The sequence below is a fragment of the Vipera ursinii genome (assembly GCF_947247035.1).
Source record: "Vipera ursinii genome assembly, chromosome: 1".
Taxonomy (NCBI): domain Eukaryota; kingdom Metazoa; phylum Chordata; class Lepidosauria; order Squamata; family Viperidae; genus Vipera; species Vipera ursinii.
In genome coordinates, this window is record NC_139512.1 from 42,433,324 (window position 1) to 42,455,564 (window position 22,241).

Sequence of the window (22,241 nt, forward strand, 5' to 3'; positions counted from 1 at the left end):
TGGCGGTTACCATTAGGGAGACCTTATGTCCGCGGGAGACCACCGTTTCTCAGATAGTCGGGTGTGAGTCTCTCTTTATGAGATTTGGTCCTGGGGCGCAGTTGGGCTTGCTGCTGGTGTACATTTCGCCTAGTCGCACAGCGGCAGCCCTGCCCGAGCTGCTCGATATCCTCTCGGGCTTGGTGGTTGAGTTTCCCAAACTTATAGTTTTGGGAGACTTCAATCTACCATCCCTGGGAGGTTCATCTGAGCTAGCTCGGGAGTTCATGGCTTCCATGGCGGCCATGGACCTGACGCAAGTAATTTCAGAGCCAACTCATGAGGGAGGCCACACCCTTGACCTGATTTTTTTTATCTAGACGGTGGTTGGATGATCTTGGTGGGGGCTCTCCATTTATTATGCCCCTGTCATGGACCGATCATCATCTCCTGCGGCTGGTCTTCCGTTTTGCCACCCCCCGCCGTGGGGGCACGGAGCCAATTAGATGGTACCGCCCCAGACGCTTAATGGATCCTGATAGATTCCAAGCGGCGCTGGGGTCCCCACCTGCCTCCATTGCTCACAGCTGGGCGGATGCCTTAGTGGAAGCCTGGGAAAGGGCAGCCACTGAGGCACTTGACCGGGTTGTACCCTTGCGGCCCCTGACCCGGCGCAGATCCCAGCGAGCTCCATGGTTTTCCGCGGAGCTCCGGGAGATGAAGCGTCGGAAACGGGGCCTAGAGAGCTGCTGGAGGTCTAGCCGATCCGAACCCGACCGGTTGCGGTTAAGAACCTATATTAGGTCTTATCTCGCAGCGATGAGGGTGGCGAGGTGCAATTACTTCTCCACCCTCATCGCGTCCGCAGATAACCGCCCGGCCGCCTTGTTCAGGGTGACTCGCTCACTTCTTAATCAGGAGGTGAGGGAGGATCCCTTGCAGGGTCGTGCCGAGGAATTTAGTCAACATCTGACGGATAAAATCGCTCGGATTCGGACCGGTTTGGACTCCAGCTGGGCAGAGTCTGGCGATCAGGACACGGGCGGTCCTGTCAATGTTATCTGGGAGGAGTTTGATTCTGTGACCCCTGATGAAGTGGACAGGATTATGGGGAAGCTGAGTTCCACCACATGTTTATTGGATCCGTGCCCTTCTTGGCTGGTTTATGCAGCTAGGGAGAGGACACGAGGCTGGCTCCAGGCGGTTATATCTGCTTCTTTGAGTGAGGGTTATTTCCCCACCGTCTTGAAGGAGGCGGTGGTGAGACTTCTCCTCAAGAAGCCTGCCTTGGACCCAGCTGTATTGAACAACTTTCGTCCAGTCTCCAACCTTCGCTTTCTTGCGAAGGTTGTTGAGAGTGTGGTGGCGCATCAGCTCCCTCTGGTCCTGGATGAAGCGGATTATCTGGACCCTTACCAATCGGGTTTCAGGCCCGGGCACAGCACGGAGACGGCATTGGTCGCTCTGGTGAATGATCTCTGGAGGGCTCGGGATAGGGGATATTCCTCTGTCCTAGTCCTATTAGACCTCTCGGCGGCTTTCGATACCATCGACCATGGTATCTTGCTGCGGCGTCTCAGGGGATTGGGAGTGGGAGGCACAGTTTTTCAGTGGTTCTCCTCCTATCTCCTGGGACGCTCGCAGTCGGTGTTGGCAGGGGGGCAGAGGTCGACCCCTAGGACTCTCGCTTGTGGAGTTCCTCAGGGATCGGTCCTCTCGCCCCTCCTGTTCAACATCTATATGAAACCGCTGGGTGAGATCATTCGTGGTTTTGGAGTTGGGTATCATCAATATGCCGATGATACCCAACTTTTTATTTCGACCCCAAACCACCCCAGTGATGCCCTCGCTGTGATGTCCCGTTGCCTGGAGGCGGTTCGGGTCTGGATGGGGAGGAACAGACTTCAACTCAACCCTGACAAGACTGAGTGGCTGTACATTCCGGCATCCCGGGACATTCAAAATGTTCCATCTCTTTCTATGGGGGGTGAGCTCTTACCCCCCGTGGATAGGGCTCGCAACTTGGGAGCCCTCCTAGATTCACGGCTTACCCTGGAAGATCATATAGTGGCCGTGACTAGGGGGGCTTTCGCCCAGGTTTGCCTGGTGCGCCAGTTGCGGCCCTATCTGAACCGGGATGCCCTGTGTACGGTCATTCATGCGCTCGTGACCTCTCGCCTTGACTACTGTAATGCTCTCTACATGGGGCTTCCCTTGAAGACCACTCGGAGGCTCCAACTGGTACAGAATGCGGCCGCGAGAGTTGTCTTGGGAGTTTCCCGGTACTCCCATGTTACACCTTTACTCCGCGAGCTGCATTGGTTACCAGTTGTCTTTCGGGTGAGGTTCAAGGTTTTGGTTACGATCTTTAAGTCCTTACATGGCATGGGTCCGGGATACCTCAGGGACCACCTGCTGCCGGCATCAACTCCCCTCCGCCCTGTGCGTTCCCACAGAGAGGGCCTCCTCAGGGTGCCGCCAGTCAAGGAATGCCAACTGGTGGCCCCCAGGGGGAGGGCCTTCTCTGTGGGCGCTCCGGCATTATGGAACCAACTGCCGGTGGATCTCCGGACGGCATCAGACCTCCGAACTTTCCGTCGTGGCCTGAAAACCCACCTATTTGAAATGGCTGGTCTGGCTTGACGGGGGATTATGGGTTTTAATTTGTCGTTTTAGATTTGTATTACGGTTTTTAACTGGGCATGGGTTTAATCTTTTTTAATTTTTGTATTGTCTTTTTTATATATGCCCTGTGAACCGCCCTGAGTCCCTACCAAGGAGAAGGGCGGTATACAAATTAAATAAAACTTGAAACTTGAAACTTTGCGGACTGGCAGGATGGAGAGGGGATAGTTCCTCATGAGTCACAGACACCCATGCCCGCTGCTCACACCAATGGAATGCATATGCATGTGCTCGCCCACTTCTTCTGCAGCCTGGTTCCAAACCAGTCATGGCCCAGTGGTGGGTCGGGGGTTGGGGACCCCTGGGATAGACAGCATCACCATCAGATGGATTTGTAGCTGGCTGACAAATCACGCTTAACATGTGGTTCACAATGGAACTACATCTACATGGAAGCAGTGGGGTATGCCTAGGTTCCATTTTAGGCCCAGTACTCTCTAACTTCTTCATAAACAATTTAGATGAGGGAATAGAAGGAGAACTCATCAAATTTACAGAGAACACTAAACTGGCAGGAATAGCCAAGATCCCAGGAGATAGGCTCAAGATCGAGATGGATCTCAACAGACTTGAACACTGGGCCCTATCTAACAAAATAAATTTCAGTGTAGAGAAAAGTAAGGTTTTATAGTTAGGCAAGAAAAGTCAAATGTACAGATATAGATTAGGTGAAACCTAGCTCAATAGCAGTAACTTAGAGAGATCTTGGAGTCCTAGTGGACAGTCATTTAAATATGAGCCAGCAGTGTGCAGCAGCAACCAAAAAAGAACGTAATCTTAGGATGCATTAACAGGGATAAAATCAAGATCATGTGAAGTATTAGTACCACTTTATAAAGCCTTATTGAAACCACATTTAGAATGCCACATCCAGTTTTGGCCACTGTATTATAAAAAAGAAGTGGAGACTGGAAAGAGTGTAGAAAGCAGCAACAAAGATGATTATGGGGGCTGGAGGCTAAAACATACAAAGAATGGTTTCTGGAATTGAGTTTGTCTAGTCTAGTAAAACAAGGGACGCGGTGGCTCAGTGGGTTAGGCTGCTGAGCTTGTCAATCAGATGGTCGGCAGTTTGGCGGGTCGAATCCCGAGTGCCGCGTAACAGAGTGAGCGCCTGTTACTCCTCCCAGCTTTTGCCAACCTAGCAGTTCGAAAGCACGTAAAAATGCAAGTAGAAAAATAGGGACCACTACGGTGGGAAGGTAACAGCGTTCCGTGCGCCTTTGGCGTCTAGTCATGACCACGGAGATGTCCTCAGATAAGCGCTGGCTTTTCAGCTTTGAAACGGAGATGAGCACCGGCTCCTAGAGTTGGAAACGACTAGCACGCATGTGCGGGGTAACCTTTTTTTTAGTCTAGTGAAAAGAAGGACTAGGGGGAGACATGATTGCATTATTCCAATATTTGGGGGACTGCCACAAAGGAGAGGGTGGTCAACCTATTTTCCAAAGCACCAGAAGGCAAGACAAGAAACAATGGATGGAAACTAAACAGAGAGAGAAACAACCTTGAACTAAGGAGAAATTTCCTATAAGTGAAAACAACTAATGGAAAACCTTGCCCGCAAAAGCTGTGGGTGCTCCATCACTGGAGGCTTTTAAGAAGAGACTGGACAGCCACCAGACGGAATGGTATGGGGTCCTCTACTTGTGCAGGGGATTGGACTAGAAGTTCTCCAAGTTCCCTTCCAACTCTGTTATCATGCGGTTATACATAAATATGTATATGCACATTGCATCTTACCCTTAGTGTTCAAAATACTTCAATTTCTGTCATGTACTTACTTTTCCCACACAAGTTACAGAATCATTTCACCAGTTACCTTCTTGAAATAGACATGCAAAAACCGTTTTATAAATCTAGAATTTCATTTTATGACCGACTAGTCAGGCAAACTAGTCCAGCCTTTTTTTAGGACTTTTAGCAATAACAGCAGCTGATTAGTTCAGCTTGTTGCTATACTATTTAAGTAAACTGACTTAAAGCCATCTGTGTGGCTGCAATTTTTAGTTTTGTACATAATAGAAAGGATAAAAGCCTTGAAAATATGTTAGGTTGCAATCCTTGAAAGTATGGTAAATTGCGGTCCATGTAAGCTTTATTGAACACCTGGACTTTAAATGTTGACATTTGGTGGAGCTAGTTTCTGTTTTCTACTTCTGATAATTGCAGAGATGCATTTTAAAGCATGTATGAATCAGTCCTCATGCAGCTGAGTTGTGTAGGTGGTAGTAACTACATTGAGATAAATGTTATGATTTGAACAGAAATAGAACTTAGGTCAATAAGCAAATAGGCCTTTTAGCATAGGAACATAAAATATAAGCAAAGCAAGTTACATGTACACATAATTTTTTATTACAGCATAACCTCTCCGAACTGTGATTTATTTATAAGCATCCCCAAGTATAAAAATCAGTTTGTAGCTTAGCAAGATAAGACTGCTGAGGACAGAAATGTATTCTTTGTAATCATAGACATTGAATTGATAAAAACTTTGTCACTAAACAAAAGCTGGGATTATTTTCAGGACTAAACCTGAAGATTTAGTTTCCAGACCCTATAAATATCCATAAATGTACAGTCACATCCTGCTCTTCGTGAGATAGACCATTTCAATTGTAGTATTCAGTCAGACAGTCAAAGGAAAACAACTACCATCATTTGCCAATTATTTCCAACTTTAAAAAGCAGAGAAAAAGAAGCAGTGAGTAAGCAAATGGTACCGATTCCTTAAATGTATAGCTATTATTTGTCCTGCCCTCTCTTGTTTATTGGTTGGTGTAATTAATTGGATACATTGGTGCTAATTTCTATCAAAATCTATTTTCAGGAATATAAACCAAGGTAAACCAACAGAGACATTTGCTGAAAAATACTTTCCACATGCGTGAACTACAATGGCAACAAAATGCTTTCTTAACCTCAGAGTTGTACCATTTTTTATTTTTATTATTTTATTTATTTATTAAAATTTATATGTTGCTCATCTCACTGTCATGTGATTCCGCACAGCACAGTTCTCAAACTATTAAAAATGTAATTTAGTCTTTTCTTAGGGTTTTTTTAATTTGGAAAAAAAAACCCTACAATCGATCCCATTCATGAAACCATATATCCTATCATTTGGAAGTATTTCTTTCTTATTGGATCATAGTTGTTCTGTAATGTCAGAATTAATCAGTATTTTCTGAAACCTGCTCCTCACTAGTTTGTTCTCAGTCATCTCACTTCCATCCTCCATGGAATTAATTCCCTTCACTCTTGCCCTCAACCCGTTCTCAAAGTAGCTATGAAAAACCTATTTGAATTTTCAAATACTAATTCTTTTTCAGATGCTTCTAACAGTGAGAGCTCATCCTCATGTTCTGTTTGCTGAGGAAGAAATCAGTTTACTATTTTTGAGGGACATATCATCATGATGTCCATCTATTCTTCTGCGTGCTACTAAGGCAGCCTTAAAGCCATCTTATTTATTCCAATTTTCAATCTTCTTCTAAAAAGGAAGAGATGAACATGGAAGTGACACATTCAGGAACAGCCATCTTCTCAGCTCCATCCCATATTTATTATGAGGCACTTTGCTTCCCACCACGAGGAAAATTGGTTTCATGAAGGGAAACAAAGAATAGTCCAAATATACAATAGCATTGAAAACACTGGTTTGAGCTTTGTGATTTTGTATCTCCAATCAGTACTGCCAAGGCAGCTTTCTTTTCAGAGAGGATTATTTGGCATAGGCTTATAAATCTACTGTTTCTCTGTCAAAGTGTTGCTTTCCAGAAGATTGACAACAATAACAACAATACAGTTGGAAGGGACCTTGGAGGTCTTCTAGTCCAGCCCCCTGCTCAGAAACAGTTTCATTGGTGCTGCAAAGTAGAAATCCTCTAGATTATTGCTGGTCAGAATTCTAATCTGATTGCATTGTGCAGTAACTGATCAACCTTTAGATGGCAGTATCTAAGAAATTGTATCATCGAAGTGTAAGGTAAATAATAAAAATTAAGGCTAAATAAATCATCAAGTTTTTGTCCCTCAAATTCATCCCACTTCCTCATCCATTCAGCAGAGTGATTGGTCAGCTGATTCCCCCCCCCCCCCGATCATTGATTCTTGGTAGGAAGAGAAAGAATGACAGAGAATTGGCCAATTTCTGACTTGAAGCTATCCCACATTAAACTCATGTCTGGCTTCATTGCTGAGGCACATTACAGGTGATCCTGTGGGGAACAGAGATCTACCAGTTGTATGCAAATCCAGCTGACAATTAGATGAAAGCAAAGAGATACAGATTTTTTTGTGGTCCAGATTTGGAAGCCACAGTATATTCTTGATTAATTTGCTTGATTCCTTTACTTCCTCCTCTCTAATCATTTTAGGTTCAACTACTTTTGGTTATAACATAATGGCATGCTAAAAAAAACAACAGGTACATCTGAAAGATAGACGAATAGGATGGATGAATCCCCTCACATTTTCTGCTTCTATTCTGTTTTAACAACAAATCCCCCCCCAAAAAATGAGAAATGGTGGAGAAAGAAGGGGTAGCCTGAAGAAAATGGATAGAATGAATGAGATGTCATTAAGTATAAAGACAGGTCTTAAAGCATTTTCACTTTACAATAGTGTAGTCTGGGTTAGGTAGCAATCAGAGACCTTATATGGAAATCATAAAATGATTAACGATATAATGTTGGATGATGGACTACTCAAGTCGATGACACTCAACATGCTACTGAGGAAACATTGAGGATCTTTCTGAGTACTAATGGTGTTTATGATGTGACTAGATTAAAGCCTTTGGGACATCTAGTTGGTGATGTTGCTGTACAGGAGAAGAAAATCCAAAGCTACAAAAATAGAATTACAGAAGGAAAGTGAACCTAATTACAAAAACACAAAAGCTCAACATAGTAAGATTAAATGAAACAACTACAAATTGACAATCTTAGGCATCAGCAAATTGAGATCATTGGGATGAAACACTTAGTCAGAAGATCAAATTGTTTATTATTGAAGACATGAAAAACAGTAGAAATGTTGTTGTGTTTTAAGTTAGAAAGGGTATAGCAAGTCCTGACCCTCATTGATAGAGAACCAGAGGAATTACGAAATGGATTTAAAGACATTGTTAAGAATGAATGTGTAAAGAGACTGATGAAAATGAAGAAAAAGCAAACGATGTCAGAACAAACCATGGAAATTGCCAAGAAGAGAAGCTAAACACAAGAAAGACAAATATCTCAGAAAGGAACTTAACAAAGATTTTCAGAGAATTATTAGAAAAGACAAGACAATATCTCCAAATAATTAAATATTTAGAAATGTTGGTTAGGACTGAATGATAAGTTTTACAATTTATTGATTAATAAGAGACAAGTTCCAGGAAGAAGAGATACTAGGTATCTCTAGGTATTAAGCAACTGTTGTTTATAATATCTGGAAAGTAGAGGGAATCATTTCTTTTGTCTTTTTTTTCCTTCTTTTTCTCTACAATGTTTTTTTTCTTTTTTAATTTTTCTTTTTTAATTTTTTTTTCATTGTATTTCTAACCTTTAATGAAATTATTACAAAGAAAATAAAAAAGCAGACCAGGAAGAACATTGATACCTTTGAGCTTTGCTGTTGAATATACCGTGGCAGCCAAGAAAACAAACCACTAAATCATCAAACAGATCAACCCAGTTCTCACTCGACACACAAATGACCAGACTCAAATTATCCTACTTCAGACACACCATGCAGAAACCCAACTCTATAGAAAAGAATCTAATGATGGGAAAGTTGGAAAGAAAAAGAAGAAGAGGACAACCAGCAACGTGGATAGACTCAATTTCAGTTCTCCATTGGGAAACTTGAAAGAACTGGTTAGAGGTACATCATCATGGAGAAGATTTCGCTATATGGTTGTTAGGAATCAAAAACAACTTGATGGCATAGTCCATGTGAAAAAGACGATATTCTACCTTTAAGGAACATTACAAGTCTATACCTCCCATAGCTCATCACAACAAAAGCCAAAGAAGAAAATGGAAGAGTAGCATGTTATAAGGACCTGCCTCAATCTCTCTTCCCAAAAAACAGAACTCCTGGAATAGCTTCATTCCAAAAGGAACTTTTATTAGGAGAAGTTGACAGCAGGCATAAAAGGCAGGATCTGAGAATTTCCCACACAAATCAATAGTTAAGAGAGTAACTGGCAAACCCCACCCAAATAATCCATCTGGTCAGTTCAAATGAGACAATATCCAGGTGTGAACCTGCTGTGAGAACAGGGTTGATAAGATGCTGTTCCTAAGATTGTTAGGCTGTTAGGTCTTCGCGCCTTTTCTTCCGCAGCTAGAGATAAGACAGGTGGCCGGAAGCACATTCCATTCTCACCCTAGGCTGGCAGCAAGGGAAATAGATCAAACAGCAAGCAGATAGAGGAAAGCAGAGAGGATACATTATAGCGCCCATAGCTTTCCCCCTCCCCCAGGAGTATGGCAGAACCCGCAGGAGCCTAGAATAAAGAAATCACCCCTTTCCCAACAACTGGGTTCTGACACATGTCTTCTCACAATTCCACATTCCTGGTTGGGACAAAGAAAGAAAATCCTCTCTCTTTTAAGTCATGTAACCTGTAGGATAGAAGAAAAAAAGAAGGGCAACATGTGACCTTCCCTGATGGCTTTCCCATTGCTTATGGGAAGCCAGCAGGAAAGGTTGCAAATTATAATCACGTGACCATAGAATGCTGCAACCATTATAAACAGGAACTGATTGCCAAGCACCCTGATCACGTTCATGGGATCACAGAGGTGCCAGGATGGCTAAACTATGAAGAACAATCCTCATCGCTGTTCATTTAGAGCTGTCATAACTTTGAATTGCATTTAATCACATGTGCAATTATTCTTTGGCCTCAAAATTTCACTTAATCAAGGATTGGAGTAGAAGCCTTAGAACAGGCATGTCAAACACAAGGCTCACGGGCTGGATGTGACCCACGATGGGCCCAGATCCAGCCTGTTGGGCCGGCCCAGCCTGGCCAGGCGCCCCCGGGGCATGCACACAGGTGGTGGTGAGCACACGGGGACTGGCTATGCCCAGCAGGAGCCACAGCCTGCCGACCTCTTAGCTGTCCATCGGTCAGCACACTCCAGGATCCCACAGCCCGCACAACGCAGGTGGGTCTGAGCTGAGGCCACTGGGCCAGCCCACCAAGTGACAAGCAGAGGCACGGAGGGATAAGGCATGGGATTTGGCCTGTCCTGCACAGCCATGGCTGGTGCAGGCAAGCAAAGGTGCTCAAAGGTGGGTGTGAGCACTGCGGCTGCTAGGCTGGCCTTCCAAGTGACAGGCTGAGGCAGAGGTGTGTGTGGGGGGGGGGAGGATTGTGATCCGGCCCACCAGAAGCAGTCGCCCATCACGTCCCAGCTGCGGCAGGCACGGGCTAGCAAAGACAGACAGTGGGGCCGCGGTGAGACAGTCCATACTGTCGCCCTCACAGCCACACTTCGGCTCCTGCCTTCTCAGCCCGCCATCCAACTTCATCCTCCAGCTCCACCACACACACAGTATGAGTCTTCCGCCCACCATCACACCCCCGATGGCCCCGGCAAACAGAAAGGGCGGGGAGCCCCCTGTCCCCAAGAGGCAGCTGGGACTCCCCTCCCTGCTCTGCCCGAGCCCGGCCCTGGAGCTGCCCCACATGCGCTCACCGCCCAGGGCCCTGGGCAGCCCATGCTGATGTCCTAGCACCCCCAGTATGGCCTGAGAGAGAAGGCAAGGCCCCTCTAGTGGACTAGGCCCCGGCACCCATTCCAGTCCCACTCCCTCTGCCAGAGACCCCTGAATCCCCCCATGAGTGATGTTGAGCCAGCCACGCCCACCCATCCATGCTCACCTGGCCACCCAAGGGCAACCACAATGCTAATGCGGCCATTAGTGAAATTGAGTTTGATACCCCGCCTTAGAATGACACATAGTCTCAACATTTTGTCTCCAATACATTCTCTTTGCTATTGCCCGAATAGGACTTTCAGGTCTTCTTAAAACGATGCTTGATTTGGAATGAATAGAAATTTACCTGAATAGGAATTCATTTGGTGTGTGTGTGTGTGTGTGTGTGTGTGTGTGTAACTGCGTGCATGTGTAGCATTCTGAAGCATGTTAGCAACAATCAAGTTGTAGATCTTCATTCTCCTTCAGGCTGTCACTTTTGTCCTAGGACTGCCCAAAATTGTCTTGATTTATTTCTCACATTCATTACCCTTTTGGAGCAGGAGAAAGTTCAGTAAGCAGCAACATTAAGGTTGACATTTCAAAACTCCTGTTACCAAGCTAAAGAGCATTTTCCCTTTGAAACAAATGTTGCTTCTTACTAATAAGGGAACAGCAATTCATTACCTTGGAGATTTGTTTGGGGGAAGTGCGGGGAGAGGAATGGAAAATTAACCATCCCATGCGTTTACACATTTGAATGTATGCAGTGTACCAGAGGCTGGATTGTAGATAAAAAGGCAAGAATAGGCATGCTAAGTAAACAGAAGAGCATAGTGGACACATATGTTGTGTGCAAACAATATTCTGTCTGCTTCAATGGATTCAATGAACAATAGAGCCATATATAATTCTGGTTTGACTGGGCAGACTCTTAGCTACAATGCTTCAAAGCAGAGGTTGCTGTACTTACCTGCAGCTCAGCAAACATCTATTTAGAAGGGCTTGTTGAAAGCTATTGTGCTTCCCCGCATGTCTTTCTAGGAGCCCACCAAAAATGGGTCAGCTGTTTACCAGGGAGATTTTGCTGCTCTGCAGGGGAATACCTAGGAGCTAGTTTGGCAAGCAGCAAGGCAGCTTAGTTTTGGATTGTGAAAGGATAGCTGGAGGGACAAGGATTACTGTTCTGTTCAGGATCTGGAAGGATCTGTGTAGTAGTATTGAGCCAAAACTAGCCTCCCCCTGCTTTAAAAGTTTAGATCCTTGTTTTTAGGAGACATAAAAGGGAATTCTTTAAAGTTATGGTTTGAAACATTCCCATTTTTATGTGAATATGTCTCCTGCTGTTTATGCCTCCACATGAATTAGTATTTGGAGGTAAGGGATATACATGTCTACCTAAAGCTCCTTCAAGTTTTTTTGAGCATGGCTTTGTGGTTATGATCATAAGTGATATGTAAAGCTGAAAACATTAGAAGTGTAATTTAAGATCATGACTTTTAACATAAATGATATGTGGGATTAAAATGAGTCTTGAAAATTACAAATCAGCCATTCCTAACTTCTAATTAATTATTAAGAATTGTGAGTTAAAAGAATACAGCGTTTAATTATTTTAAATCACCCTGTGAGTTAGCCTTAGAATTATAGAATCATAGTGTTGGAAGGGACCTTGCAGATCTGCTAATCCAATCCCCTGCTTGAGCAGATCTTATGCCAAATGATTGCCCAATCTCTTCTTGAAAATCTCCAACAATGGAGCATTCACAACTTCAGGAAGCAAGTGTTCTCACTGCCAGAAAATTTCTTACAAGATCATCTTTGTCTCTTTCAAGCCTTTGACAACCAGGAAGTATGATCACAAGGACCACAGCAACCTAAATTAGAACCATGCCCCATCCTTATTCTTTACAGAGCAGATATTGATAGTTGTTTTATGGTTGAAGTCCAAAATATCTTAAGGACCTCTAGGCTCTCAATCCCTAGCCTGTAGCCATTGCAAACTTTTGATCACCAGGAGCTGCATTTGGCAGGAGTGAGGATTATATTGTATTAGACAAAGATGCAAAAGAGTTGTCAATTTCATGTTGTCTCTAGACTTGATGGATACTTTTGAGATTTCCCTTTGTTTTATAAAAACCTATGAAAAGTTTGTATTAGACTTATAGTGTGCATATTTCCTGCACAGCAACAAGAAGCTGTGCCAATGTTTAGTGCTCAGTTCAGAGGAGAAAATGGAAGCTATACAAAAGAAAACTGGAGCCTCAAATTACCATAATTGGTATATAGGCTGAACCAAAACAAATTAATTTCTGTTTCTGCAATAGAGCTTCCTATCTCCCATTACATTCCATTGCACACAAAATTCAAGAGATTCATTACATCCCCTTGATGTAAAAATTAGGAATGATTATGAATGGGGTAGTACAAAATTCCTATAAGATTTCAATCATACAAAGAAAAAACATAATTGTCAAGACTGAATCTCTTAAGATGCGTGCTAACTTCTTTCACTACTCAACTTGCCATAGAAATGGGGGAGGAGTAGAAAGCATAGGGAGGAAATTGTATTCTAAGAAGCCATTCATGGACCATGAGAGCCTACAAGGGTGCCAAGGTCTCTAATGCAGGTGTTTGATGGAGAAGTGGACTGTTCCCATAACAAACCAAAGATCTCTAATTGGACAACGTAAACACCCAGTAGGTGGGGGTTAAGGGAAGCTATTCTTAAATTAGGCAGATTTTCACATGGGAAAATCAGAGCTGGTTTTGCTTCTTCAGTTCCAAGATGTGTATTCAATAAAGCTTATCTTTTGACTTCCGGTTGGGATCTCGTGGCGATGCAGACAACTTGAGGATGGGGCTCCATCTCTTGCGTCTAGTTTTGCCCTGCTGGGGGACCCTGAAAAAGGTCGAACGTCGCCCCATAGAGGTGGCAAGTGAGGAGGGGATGCTCGTCGATCGTGGGGGGGCAGTCCCCCCGTTTGATCTGAGGAAGTCCTCCAACCAGCAGGGGAAAGACTGGCTGCATTCATGTAGCCAGCCCTAAGCTGCGGACTACGGAAGTCAACCAGCACTACCAAGCATTTTTACAGCAACGTGGATGAAACTGGGTGAGACCTGATCCTTTCTTTATGATCTTGAGACTTCTTCCTGAAAAGCCACCCAAAGCATTTCCCCTGATGAAAGAGGGAAAGGGAATTTTTGCCCCACTCCCTCAGAAAAGAAAAGTGGTATATTAATACTTGGGGATACTGGCAAACCTATAAGACTCAACTGGAACTAAAATATATTTACAGATTCAAAATTTGGGGACTAAAAGTGTTTTTAAGACCTTTTTATTTTTATTCCTTCTAAAGAAAAAGACTTGAAAAGTTTAACAATATGTTTTGGATTTAAAAACCAGAAAGTGGCATTGATAACATCTAGTGGTGAATTACAGCACTACAACTTATTTATGCCTAAAAGCAATCTGGCTTGATAAGATAAGATAATCTTTATTGTCATTTTTTTACTGTGGGTACAATGGCACACATCAAAAATGTACAGTAGATAGATCAAGGACAAAATGTGATTTGGATGTTAAGATAAGATAATCTTTATTGTCATTGGCACAATGACGCACATCAAAAATGAAATTTAGTTGCCTGCTCTCAAAGTGAAACACATACATGACACCTAAACATATTATATACAACATATGTATAGGCCCTCACCCCTACATATACATAACAAATATTAAATACTGTCCAACTTGAATATATAATGGAAGGAGGAAGCTTGAGAGTTCACAAGGTTAATGCTGTATGGAATGAAACTATGGCTGAATCTGGATGTTCTGCTAGGGATACCACGAAGCCTCCTCCCAGAAGGTAACAAGGAAAACAGGTCGTGAAGAGGATATGAAGTATCCCAGATAATCTTACGGACCCTGCTCAAGCAACGCTTCTGTGCTATGTCCTGGATGGGAGGGAGGGAACTGCCAATGATCTTTTCGGCCATCCTCACTACTCTGTGCACCGCCTTCCTGTCTGAAGCAGTGATGCTTCCAAACCAGACTGTGATGCTGTATGACAGGATGCTCTCAATCGTCCCCCTGTAGAAAGTGGTCAGGACAGGGGAAGGAAGATGTGCTTTTCTCATGCGACGCAGAAAGTGCAGGTGCTGCTGTGCCTGCTTCACCAGTTTCTCACTATTGAGTGACCAAGCCAGCCTACTCGTTAGCTGCAGACCCAGGAATTTGATGCTGGTAACCATCTCCACAGGTGAATCACTAATGCACAGAGAAGTGTGGCTGTGCCTGCCTTTTCTGAAATAGACAATTATCTGTTTGGTTTTTCCGGTATTTAAAACTAGGCTGTTTTCCTTACACCAGTTCACCAACCCCTCAACCTCCTTGCAGTAAGCTTCCACCTTGTCATCATGAATAAGGCCCACTATTGTTGTATCATCTGTGAGCTTCACAATATGGTTGGTGGCAAACCGAGCACAATAGTCATGGGTCAACAGGGTGAACAGCAGCGGACTTAGGACACAGCCCTGAGGAGAATCTGTGCTCAAGAAAATGGTATTAGAGGTATTTGTTCCAACTTGCAAATATTGGGGCCTGTTGGTAAGAAAATCAAGAATCCAGTTGCACAAAGGAGTGTTTAAGTATTTGTATTTAAATTGTGTTTAATTGTTGTTTTATACTTGTTTTAATTTATTGTAATTGTTTTATTTGTATGCTGTCCAGTCACATTTGTGAGATGGGTGGATGTATAAATATGATAGATAAATAAATAAATAAGCAATCAAAAAACCTTTACAGAGACTTTACTTTCCTTTATACCAGAAATACCCAACCAGAAAATACTGTTACTGTAACTTTACAATAAAAATAGTGTTAGCGCTATTTTTAATTAGTGCTACAATAGTTAGTACTAGTTTTGGTTGCTTGTCTAGACCACTCCTGAAAGGCTGATTATCAGCCTTGCGAATTTGAAAGCACTTCTCCCAGCCTTTCCTTTACTTTCTGGACAACTAGACAGAGTCTCCTGTCGGATGCTTTCCTTGCCCCCATCCCTTCTTGTGGGCTGAGATACCTTTTTTTCTTACCATTATCCAGGCTGCAGCTCTTCCTGTTTCTGTGTCTCAAGATGATTCTCATAGCCTGTTACAATATATTTGGGTAGTTGGTATGGTAATAATTCTGCGAGTTACTAACTTCACTTATTTGCAAAGTTACAGGAAGTATTTGTGACATTCCAAAAGTAAGCTGTTTCTCTCATCTTTTCTGCCCGAAACTCCTGACCCGCTAGAGGTCTTGAAATTGAAATGTTGTTACAGAAAGCTCAATAAATTTTTGGAAGTATTCCTTTTGGACTATACAGTATGCTTAAACATAGATATGAACATAGAAAGTCAGGAAATATATGGAATACAGAAGATCATGAAATAAATAACAAAAAAACTAATAAAAGCCATAATATAAGAGAGCCAGTTTGAGCTAGTGGTTAAGGCATGAGGCTAGAAACTGGGAGACCATAAGATCATAGCCATGAAAGCCTGCTGGGTGATCTTGGATACATCGCTTTCTCTTAGCCCAGCTCACCCCACAAAAAGTGGGGGAAGTAGGAGGAGGAATTCATATTACGGTAGGTATGTTCGCCACCTTGAGTTATTTATAAAAATGATAATAAACATGGAATATAAAATAAAGAAATAATTCATATGTCAGGAATTTGAAATGAGTTGCTATGCTGGAGGGGTTCAGATTGTCAATGGTTGCCCTCCTTCCTCTCTTATCTAGCCTTATTGCCGTATGGACTTAACCAGTTGCATTCAGTACAGTTATACTGTTCTTTTTCATATTCGGATTTGATTGCGGTTGTTTTTAATACTACTTCCATTTTCTCCCTCTAGGCTCTAATTCTTCATCAGCTTGGCCGGTACAGCTTGGCCGAGAAGATCCTTCGGGATGCTGTCCAGGTGAACTCAACAGCCCATGAGGTTTGGAATGGCCTCGGGGTGGTCCTGCAAGCTCAGGGTAATGATGATGCAGCCACGGAATGTTTCCTGACAGCACTGGAGCTTGAAGCCAGTAGCCCTGTTGTCCCTTTCACCATCATCCCTCGAATCCTTTGAAAGGCAGACTGCTAATCCTGCTTCAGCTGAACTTGAGAATGTGAGGATGCCTATGAGCTAATCTTTCCTTCTGACTCCAAGGGGCAGCTCTTCACCCCGAGAGGTAACAAATACAACTGCAGGCAATCTGCTCATTTCTGTCGGGTGTCCAACACGGGGAACCAATATAGGATCTTAATCAGTGAAGAAAAATTGGAAAAGAGAAGGAAATAAATACACATGCACACTTTAAGCCACCATGTATGTATTGTCTACATTTTTTGCCACATAGTCATTTCTAAACCTGATGCTTATTGTTCAAATGGATATTGTGCCATATTTTGTTAGGTGACATCAGAGTGTTATGTAAAAACTCTAAATAGAATCAGTAATAGATAATAGATTCAAGTTAAAATTCAGTGGCAGAGCAAGCCTATTTTTAACCAAGCCTGTCAAAGACCTGTTCTCTTCATGGCTTTCAACCTCTCTGGAGCTCAGAATCAAAATGTGAAATTTGCTGTGTTCCATCTTCTATGGTAGTCCAGCCCAGCAAATCAGCTGAAAGGTTGTTTTGAGTTGTTAATAGCTGTGATGTGTAGCTAATTGTTATTTCTTGTATTTAGAAGAAAGGTTGTGTACAAGAATATATTTTACCAGCGTATGCCTGTTGAAAAAAAAAGAAATGAAAATATTAGTTATTTAAGTTTAACTTTTTTATGTGAATCCAGAGTTTATTTATCAATGGAAATATGTAAAAAAGATGCTACAAATAGAATATTTACCGACATTCCTTATGAAGTATACACTACCTTGGCTCAATGGAAAGATTATGTTAATAATAAAATGATTTTTGAATGCATACAATGCTTGTTATTTTTATTTGATAGCTGGATGAAAATAATTAGAACTGACTCATGACATGGCCAAATTACATGCATTTCAGTTGAACTACTATTATGTATAAGTATATTAAGCAATAATACATTATATATTTATTATTCATTAATGCTAATTAATTGATTAAATCATTAAAGGCAAATATCTTTGATACAACTCCTAAAGCAGCTGTATTTGGTTCAGTCATGGAATCCTGAAAAAAGATTCATATTTTAATGAATAATATTAATGTATGCCAAAGCCACATCTTTGAATCATTTTTATACGCGCATAACTATAATATATACAGCATTCTGATTTTATATTCTTACTATTAAGTGTTTATCAATTTACTAAGTATATTTATTATTACTATATAATGTGTACGTATACATAGTGTACATTTCTCACATTTTGGGGAGATATTTTGTATCAGCAATATTAGTTGGAGTTATCTCGCTGCCTGAAATGTATATATTTGTTTGTTTTCATTTACATCCTGCTAGAATCCAGATCTTCCTTTATCAGTTAAGGCTGCCATTGGCATATCAGCCAAAGCTGGGCAAAGGACCTTCTAACTTCAGCTTCCTCCTGCTTCTAGAACAGGAGCCATGAATGCAGAAGGTCTCCCTAAGCACGAACCTGCTGCTTTACATGCAGGCTGTGCAGACTAACACTCCATTGATCGACAACCATGAATAAATAGCAACTCCATATTGCTTGAGTCAACTTCAGCGTGTTCTCTCACATTGAGACTTTACAGCCTGCAGGCACCAGGATAAGACTTCAACACACAGCCCCTGTATATCACAGTGGTGATATACATCTGGATATCATCAGCATATTAATGATACTGCACCTCAAACTGTAGAAACGGGATGGGGTGGGGAGGATAGAGCCTAATGGCAACCTACAGTATGGTCATAAGTCATTGGTCCAGACTTCCCCCTTTAAATAGACTGAATTTTTCCCCCTTTAAGAAGAGCAGAACTCTATTGTAAACTAGCATTCCCAATTCCTAACCTCTGCAAGTAGCCCAGTATGATACATGGCCAATCTTACCAAAAGCTGTCAAGAGATCCAAAAAGTCAGTAGAATGCATACCCTCTCCAGGTCCTGACACAAGTAATCCATTAAGATGACTAAAACCATCTCATCTCATACATGGGCCTGATTCGCTGATCAAAAAGGATCAAGATAATCTACTTCTAGAATGTTGCGTAGGTGGTTGACCACTGAAAGATCAAAAATGTTCCCCCAAAAAGAAAGGTTGGATGCAAGCTAATAGTGATATAAGACCTTCAGATCCAGGCACGACCTCTTCAAAAAAGAGGTGTGTGTGAACCACAGCTTTCAAAATTTTAGGCAAACTCCTATAGTAAAGCATTGACAGATTTGAATGGATTCATTGAGCCAGCTGCTATGCCATTATTAGCAATACAAGCATGTAGACATATTTTAGTATTGCCTAGCACAATCCTATGCATTGTTATTTTTTTTTGTTAAAAAGGCCATTGTCTCATTCATCAGAACCACGACAAATACTTTCAGACAGAGAATTGCAACAAAAAAAGCCATTTGAAAGATTGTAATCTTTCACCTCTGATTTAATACAATTTCTTTCTATATGTTCTTATCCTAAAATGCAGGTTAGATATTTGATTTAGGTAAAAGGCCAAGTCCATCATTAAATTAGCCTTTCCTTGGTACAAACATACTGGTTCAATCTGTCAGAGTACTCTAAATAAATGACCACCCAGTTCTTGATTATGCTTTCTTTCTACTTCCCTACGCAAATACACATTTAGTTCTTTTCTTTGATTAATGCCAATTCTCTCATTAGTCCGACTAATGTAGTGTAAAAAAAGCTGCACAACCCAGGCATAGCATTGTCAATCTGCCCTTGTAGCAACAGTTCCCAAGAATACTGCAGGTGTCTCCCACAAACAGGATGCCAACACTTGAACAGAATCCAAGTTGTGTTGAATCACAGGTGTTCTCATTGAGACACATCCAGTATTTTCCTGTTTTCCACTTGAAATCAACAAGAACAAGATTTCAGTGATCATTAATTACATTCTTAAAATCATTTTTGAAAATGTGCAGATCTGTAGAGACCACTTTGGGAAGGAGATGAACAATATGCCACTAAAAGGCACCATATTGCTACTTCCACGTTACACGGTACTTTGCAAAAGCTTTTGAAGATGATGTAGTGCTCTTTCAAGCAAAATAATGGCCATTCTGCTTGAAAGGGAGGGCAGCAACCCCGATTAACATATAGGTAGTCCTCACTTAGCAACCGGCATAGTTGCTGTTGCTAAGAACATGATTGCTAAGCAAAAATCACATGATCATGGCACACAATGTCACTTCCCATTTGGTTGTTAAGTGAGTCAGTGTGGTTTATTAAGCATTGTATGACTGCAATTGCATTGCTGAATTCTTCACTGACTGCTTTTCAGAAGCCAGCTGTGAAAGTGGCAAATGGCAATCACATGACCAAATCTCAATCATGCCATGACTTCTTCTATTATGTCATGAACTGTTTTGTGATCATTTTTATGTTATAAAGCGTTTTATAAAATTTGCCAAATTTCAATTCCATGGGTGTCATGAGTCCCAGATTTTAGACAGATTCAGTAAGTTAGTCCATTTAGGATACTTGGCTGGACAACTGTTGCCTTATGGTTTACCGTTTTTGCCCTGTTAAAAGATATTGGAAAAAGAGTTTTAATAGTATACTGTATAGGGGTGTTTTAAAAAACAAAAAAAGAAGAAAAAACTTCCCTCTTTATCCACTGCAAATATATTCAATATTAACAACTAATCACTGCCTATTAAGATATACAAATATATCTTCATTCCATACTTCATATTTTATAGACCCATCTAAACAGTTTTAATTCTGAAAGAACCCTGACAGTGTGCACCATATGGATAGTAATCATTTGACACTTCTGACTATCAAGGCAGTGTTAGAATGATTTGCTGCTAGTCATTACTTTCAAGATTTATTGCTGGTAGAAGAAGCCCTAAAGCAGAACTTTCTCATAAATCTGTCAAAGTTATTTTGAGTAGACTAAATATCTTTGTTAGACTCTTACTAACAATGGCTTTTACAATTCCTTTTCCGTCAAGCAATTTTAAAAAAAATATATTTTAACCGGTATTGTACTGTTGATATGTTTTTTTCACAGCCTTTCAATTTGTTTATTCTTCTAATCTCCCCAAAATGTAAAGTTCTCTGAGCAGATTGCAAAAGTACTTTAAACGAAAGGTTTATTAAAAACAACCCTTAAAAAGAATAAATTTTAAAACTCAATCACTTAATAGCACAGGAAATATTTTGAAGCATGATGCACTTTTATTAACAACTTCTGAGTAAAGCTTGATGGTGATAGTGTTATTTTTTGTTGTTCCTTTCCTAATATTACCCCACTGGAGAAAGAGGTAAGAGTGGCTCTTGCTGCCTTGCCAAATAGAAAGATGTTTCCTCACACTCTCACAGTGAAAATCTCAAAAGTCAAGCAAAAGAATCAGCAGGCTACAAGTTTAATAAATCCAAGCTACTTTCACCCATAGGCCAAATATTTCTAAGCCTTGAATTGGTATGAAAATCCATTGGGCATAAGTGTCATTGTTTCTTTCCCTGTTTGTCTGCTTCATGTCATTGCTTCATTATGGATAAAGGTGTCATCATCCATTAAGAGTCTCCTGGGCTTTGAGAAAGACCGAACAATCTATATTCATGAGTCTAGGGAGAAAGAAGAACTGCCTGCTGAGATCCATCAGGGCTAAATGGAGATTTCCTAAAGAAACCTCAGGAATTAGAGAAAATAAGTAAAGCAGTAAGAAAAAAGAGAATGAAAATGGGCATTTGTAAGCCACCAATGAAAGCAGAAATTCACTGGAACTTTAGCCCCTCTCTTCGAATGATGTCATTATGAACTTTCTGCAGCATTTTGTCATTGAAATACGTACATCAAAATAGGTGAAGGAAATAGACTGGAGATGAGCAGAGACTGAGAACCATATTATTTTTTTGCAGAATGTAAATTTTTTGATCAACCAGCGTCCTTAAACTTATTCTGCTCCTTTAAAATAGCATCTGTGCATAAATACACTTCATTGTGGCAGGTAATGGGGCAATATAATCCTCATATTTGAAGCTCAAATAATTTGCATAAAATAATATTTAATCTCCAGTCTATTGTAACTGAGTTTCTGACTGAAGAAGCCACAGGCTAAATTGAAAGCTCCTTTATCAGGCATTTCTTTGGCAATTGTTTGGTGCCTTCCTAAATTGTGGAATACATGTGCAAAGGTTATGCTGGTGTTAAAGCAGGGACTTGGTTGTCCTCAACTGAGCAGGTGGAGAAAGAAGAGGACAGTGAGCCAGTAAGGTGGAAGCTGGCAGCAGTAGTGCAGGCTTCATTGTGTTCTCCTATGAAAGCTAAAACTTAATAAGAATGGTTGTAAGAATTGAGTATATCTAGTCTAATGAAAAGAAGGAATAGGGGTGACATGATAGCAGTATTCCAATATTTGAGAGACTGCCACAAAGAAGAGCCGGTCAACTTATTCTCCGAAGCACCAGAAGGCAAGACGAGAAACGATGGAAACTAATCAAGGAGAGAAGCAACCTGGAACTAAGGAGAAATTTCCTGATGGTTATAACAATTAATCAGTGGAACGACTTGCCTCCAGAAGTTGTGGATGCTTCAACACTGGAAGACTTTAAGAAGAGATTGGACAACCACTTATCTGAAATGGTGTAAGGTTTTCTGCCTGAGCTGGGGGTTGGACTAGAAGACCTCCTAGGTCCCTTCCAACTCTATTTTTCTGTTATCTGTAGTATTCCATAGAACTCAGCAGAATAGTACTTC

At 41.5% G+C, this 22,241-nt stretch overlaps 1 protein-coding gene across 6 annotated transcripts in view; it reads left to right on the forward strand.

Moving 5' to 3' along the window:
- TTC7B (tetratricopeptide repeat domain 7B) overlaps positions 1 to 22,241 on the forward strand; it is a 137,127-nt gene that overhangs the window by 101,022 nt on the left and 13,864 nt on the right. For 5 of the 6 annotated variants that reach the window (XM_083350211.1, XM_083350207.1, XM_083350208.1 and 2 more), the window contains one exon: positions 16,276 to 17,334. In XM_083350211.1, the coding sequence (XP_083206337.1) occupies positions 16,276 to 16,497 (222 nt within the window). In that variant the 3' untranslated portion in view covers positions 16,498 to 17,334. Of the gene's footprint in view, positions 1 to 16,275; positions 17,335 to 22,241 lie in introns of those variants that run through there. The other variant, XR_014490910.1, reaches the window with a different exon arrangement.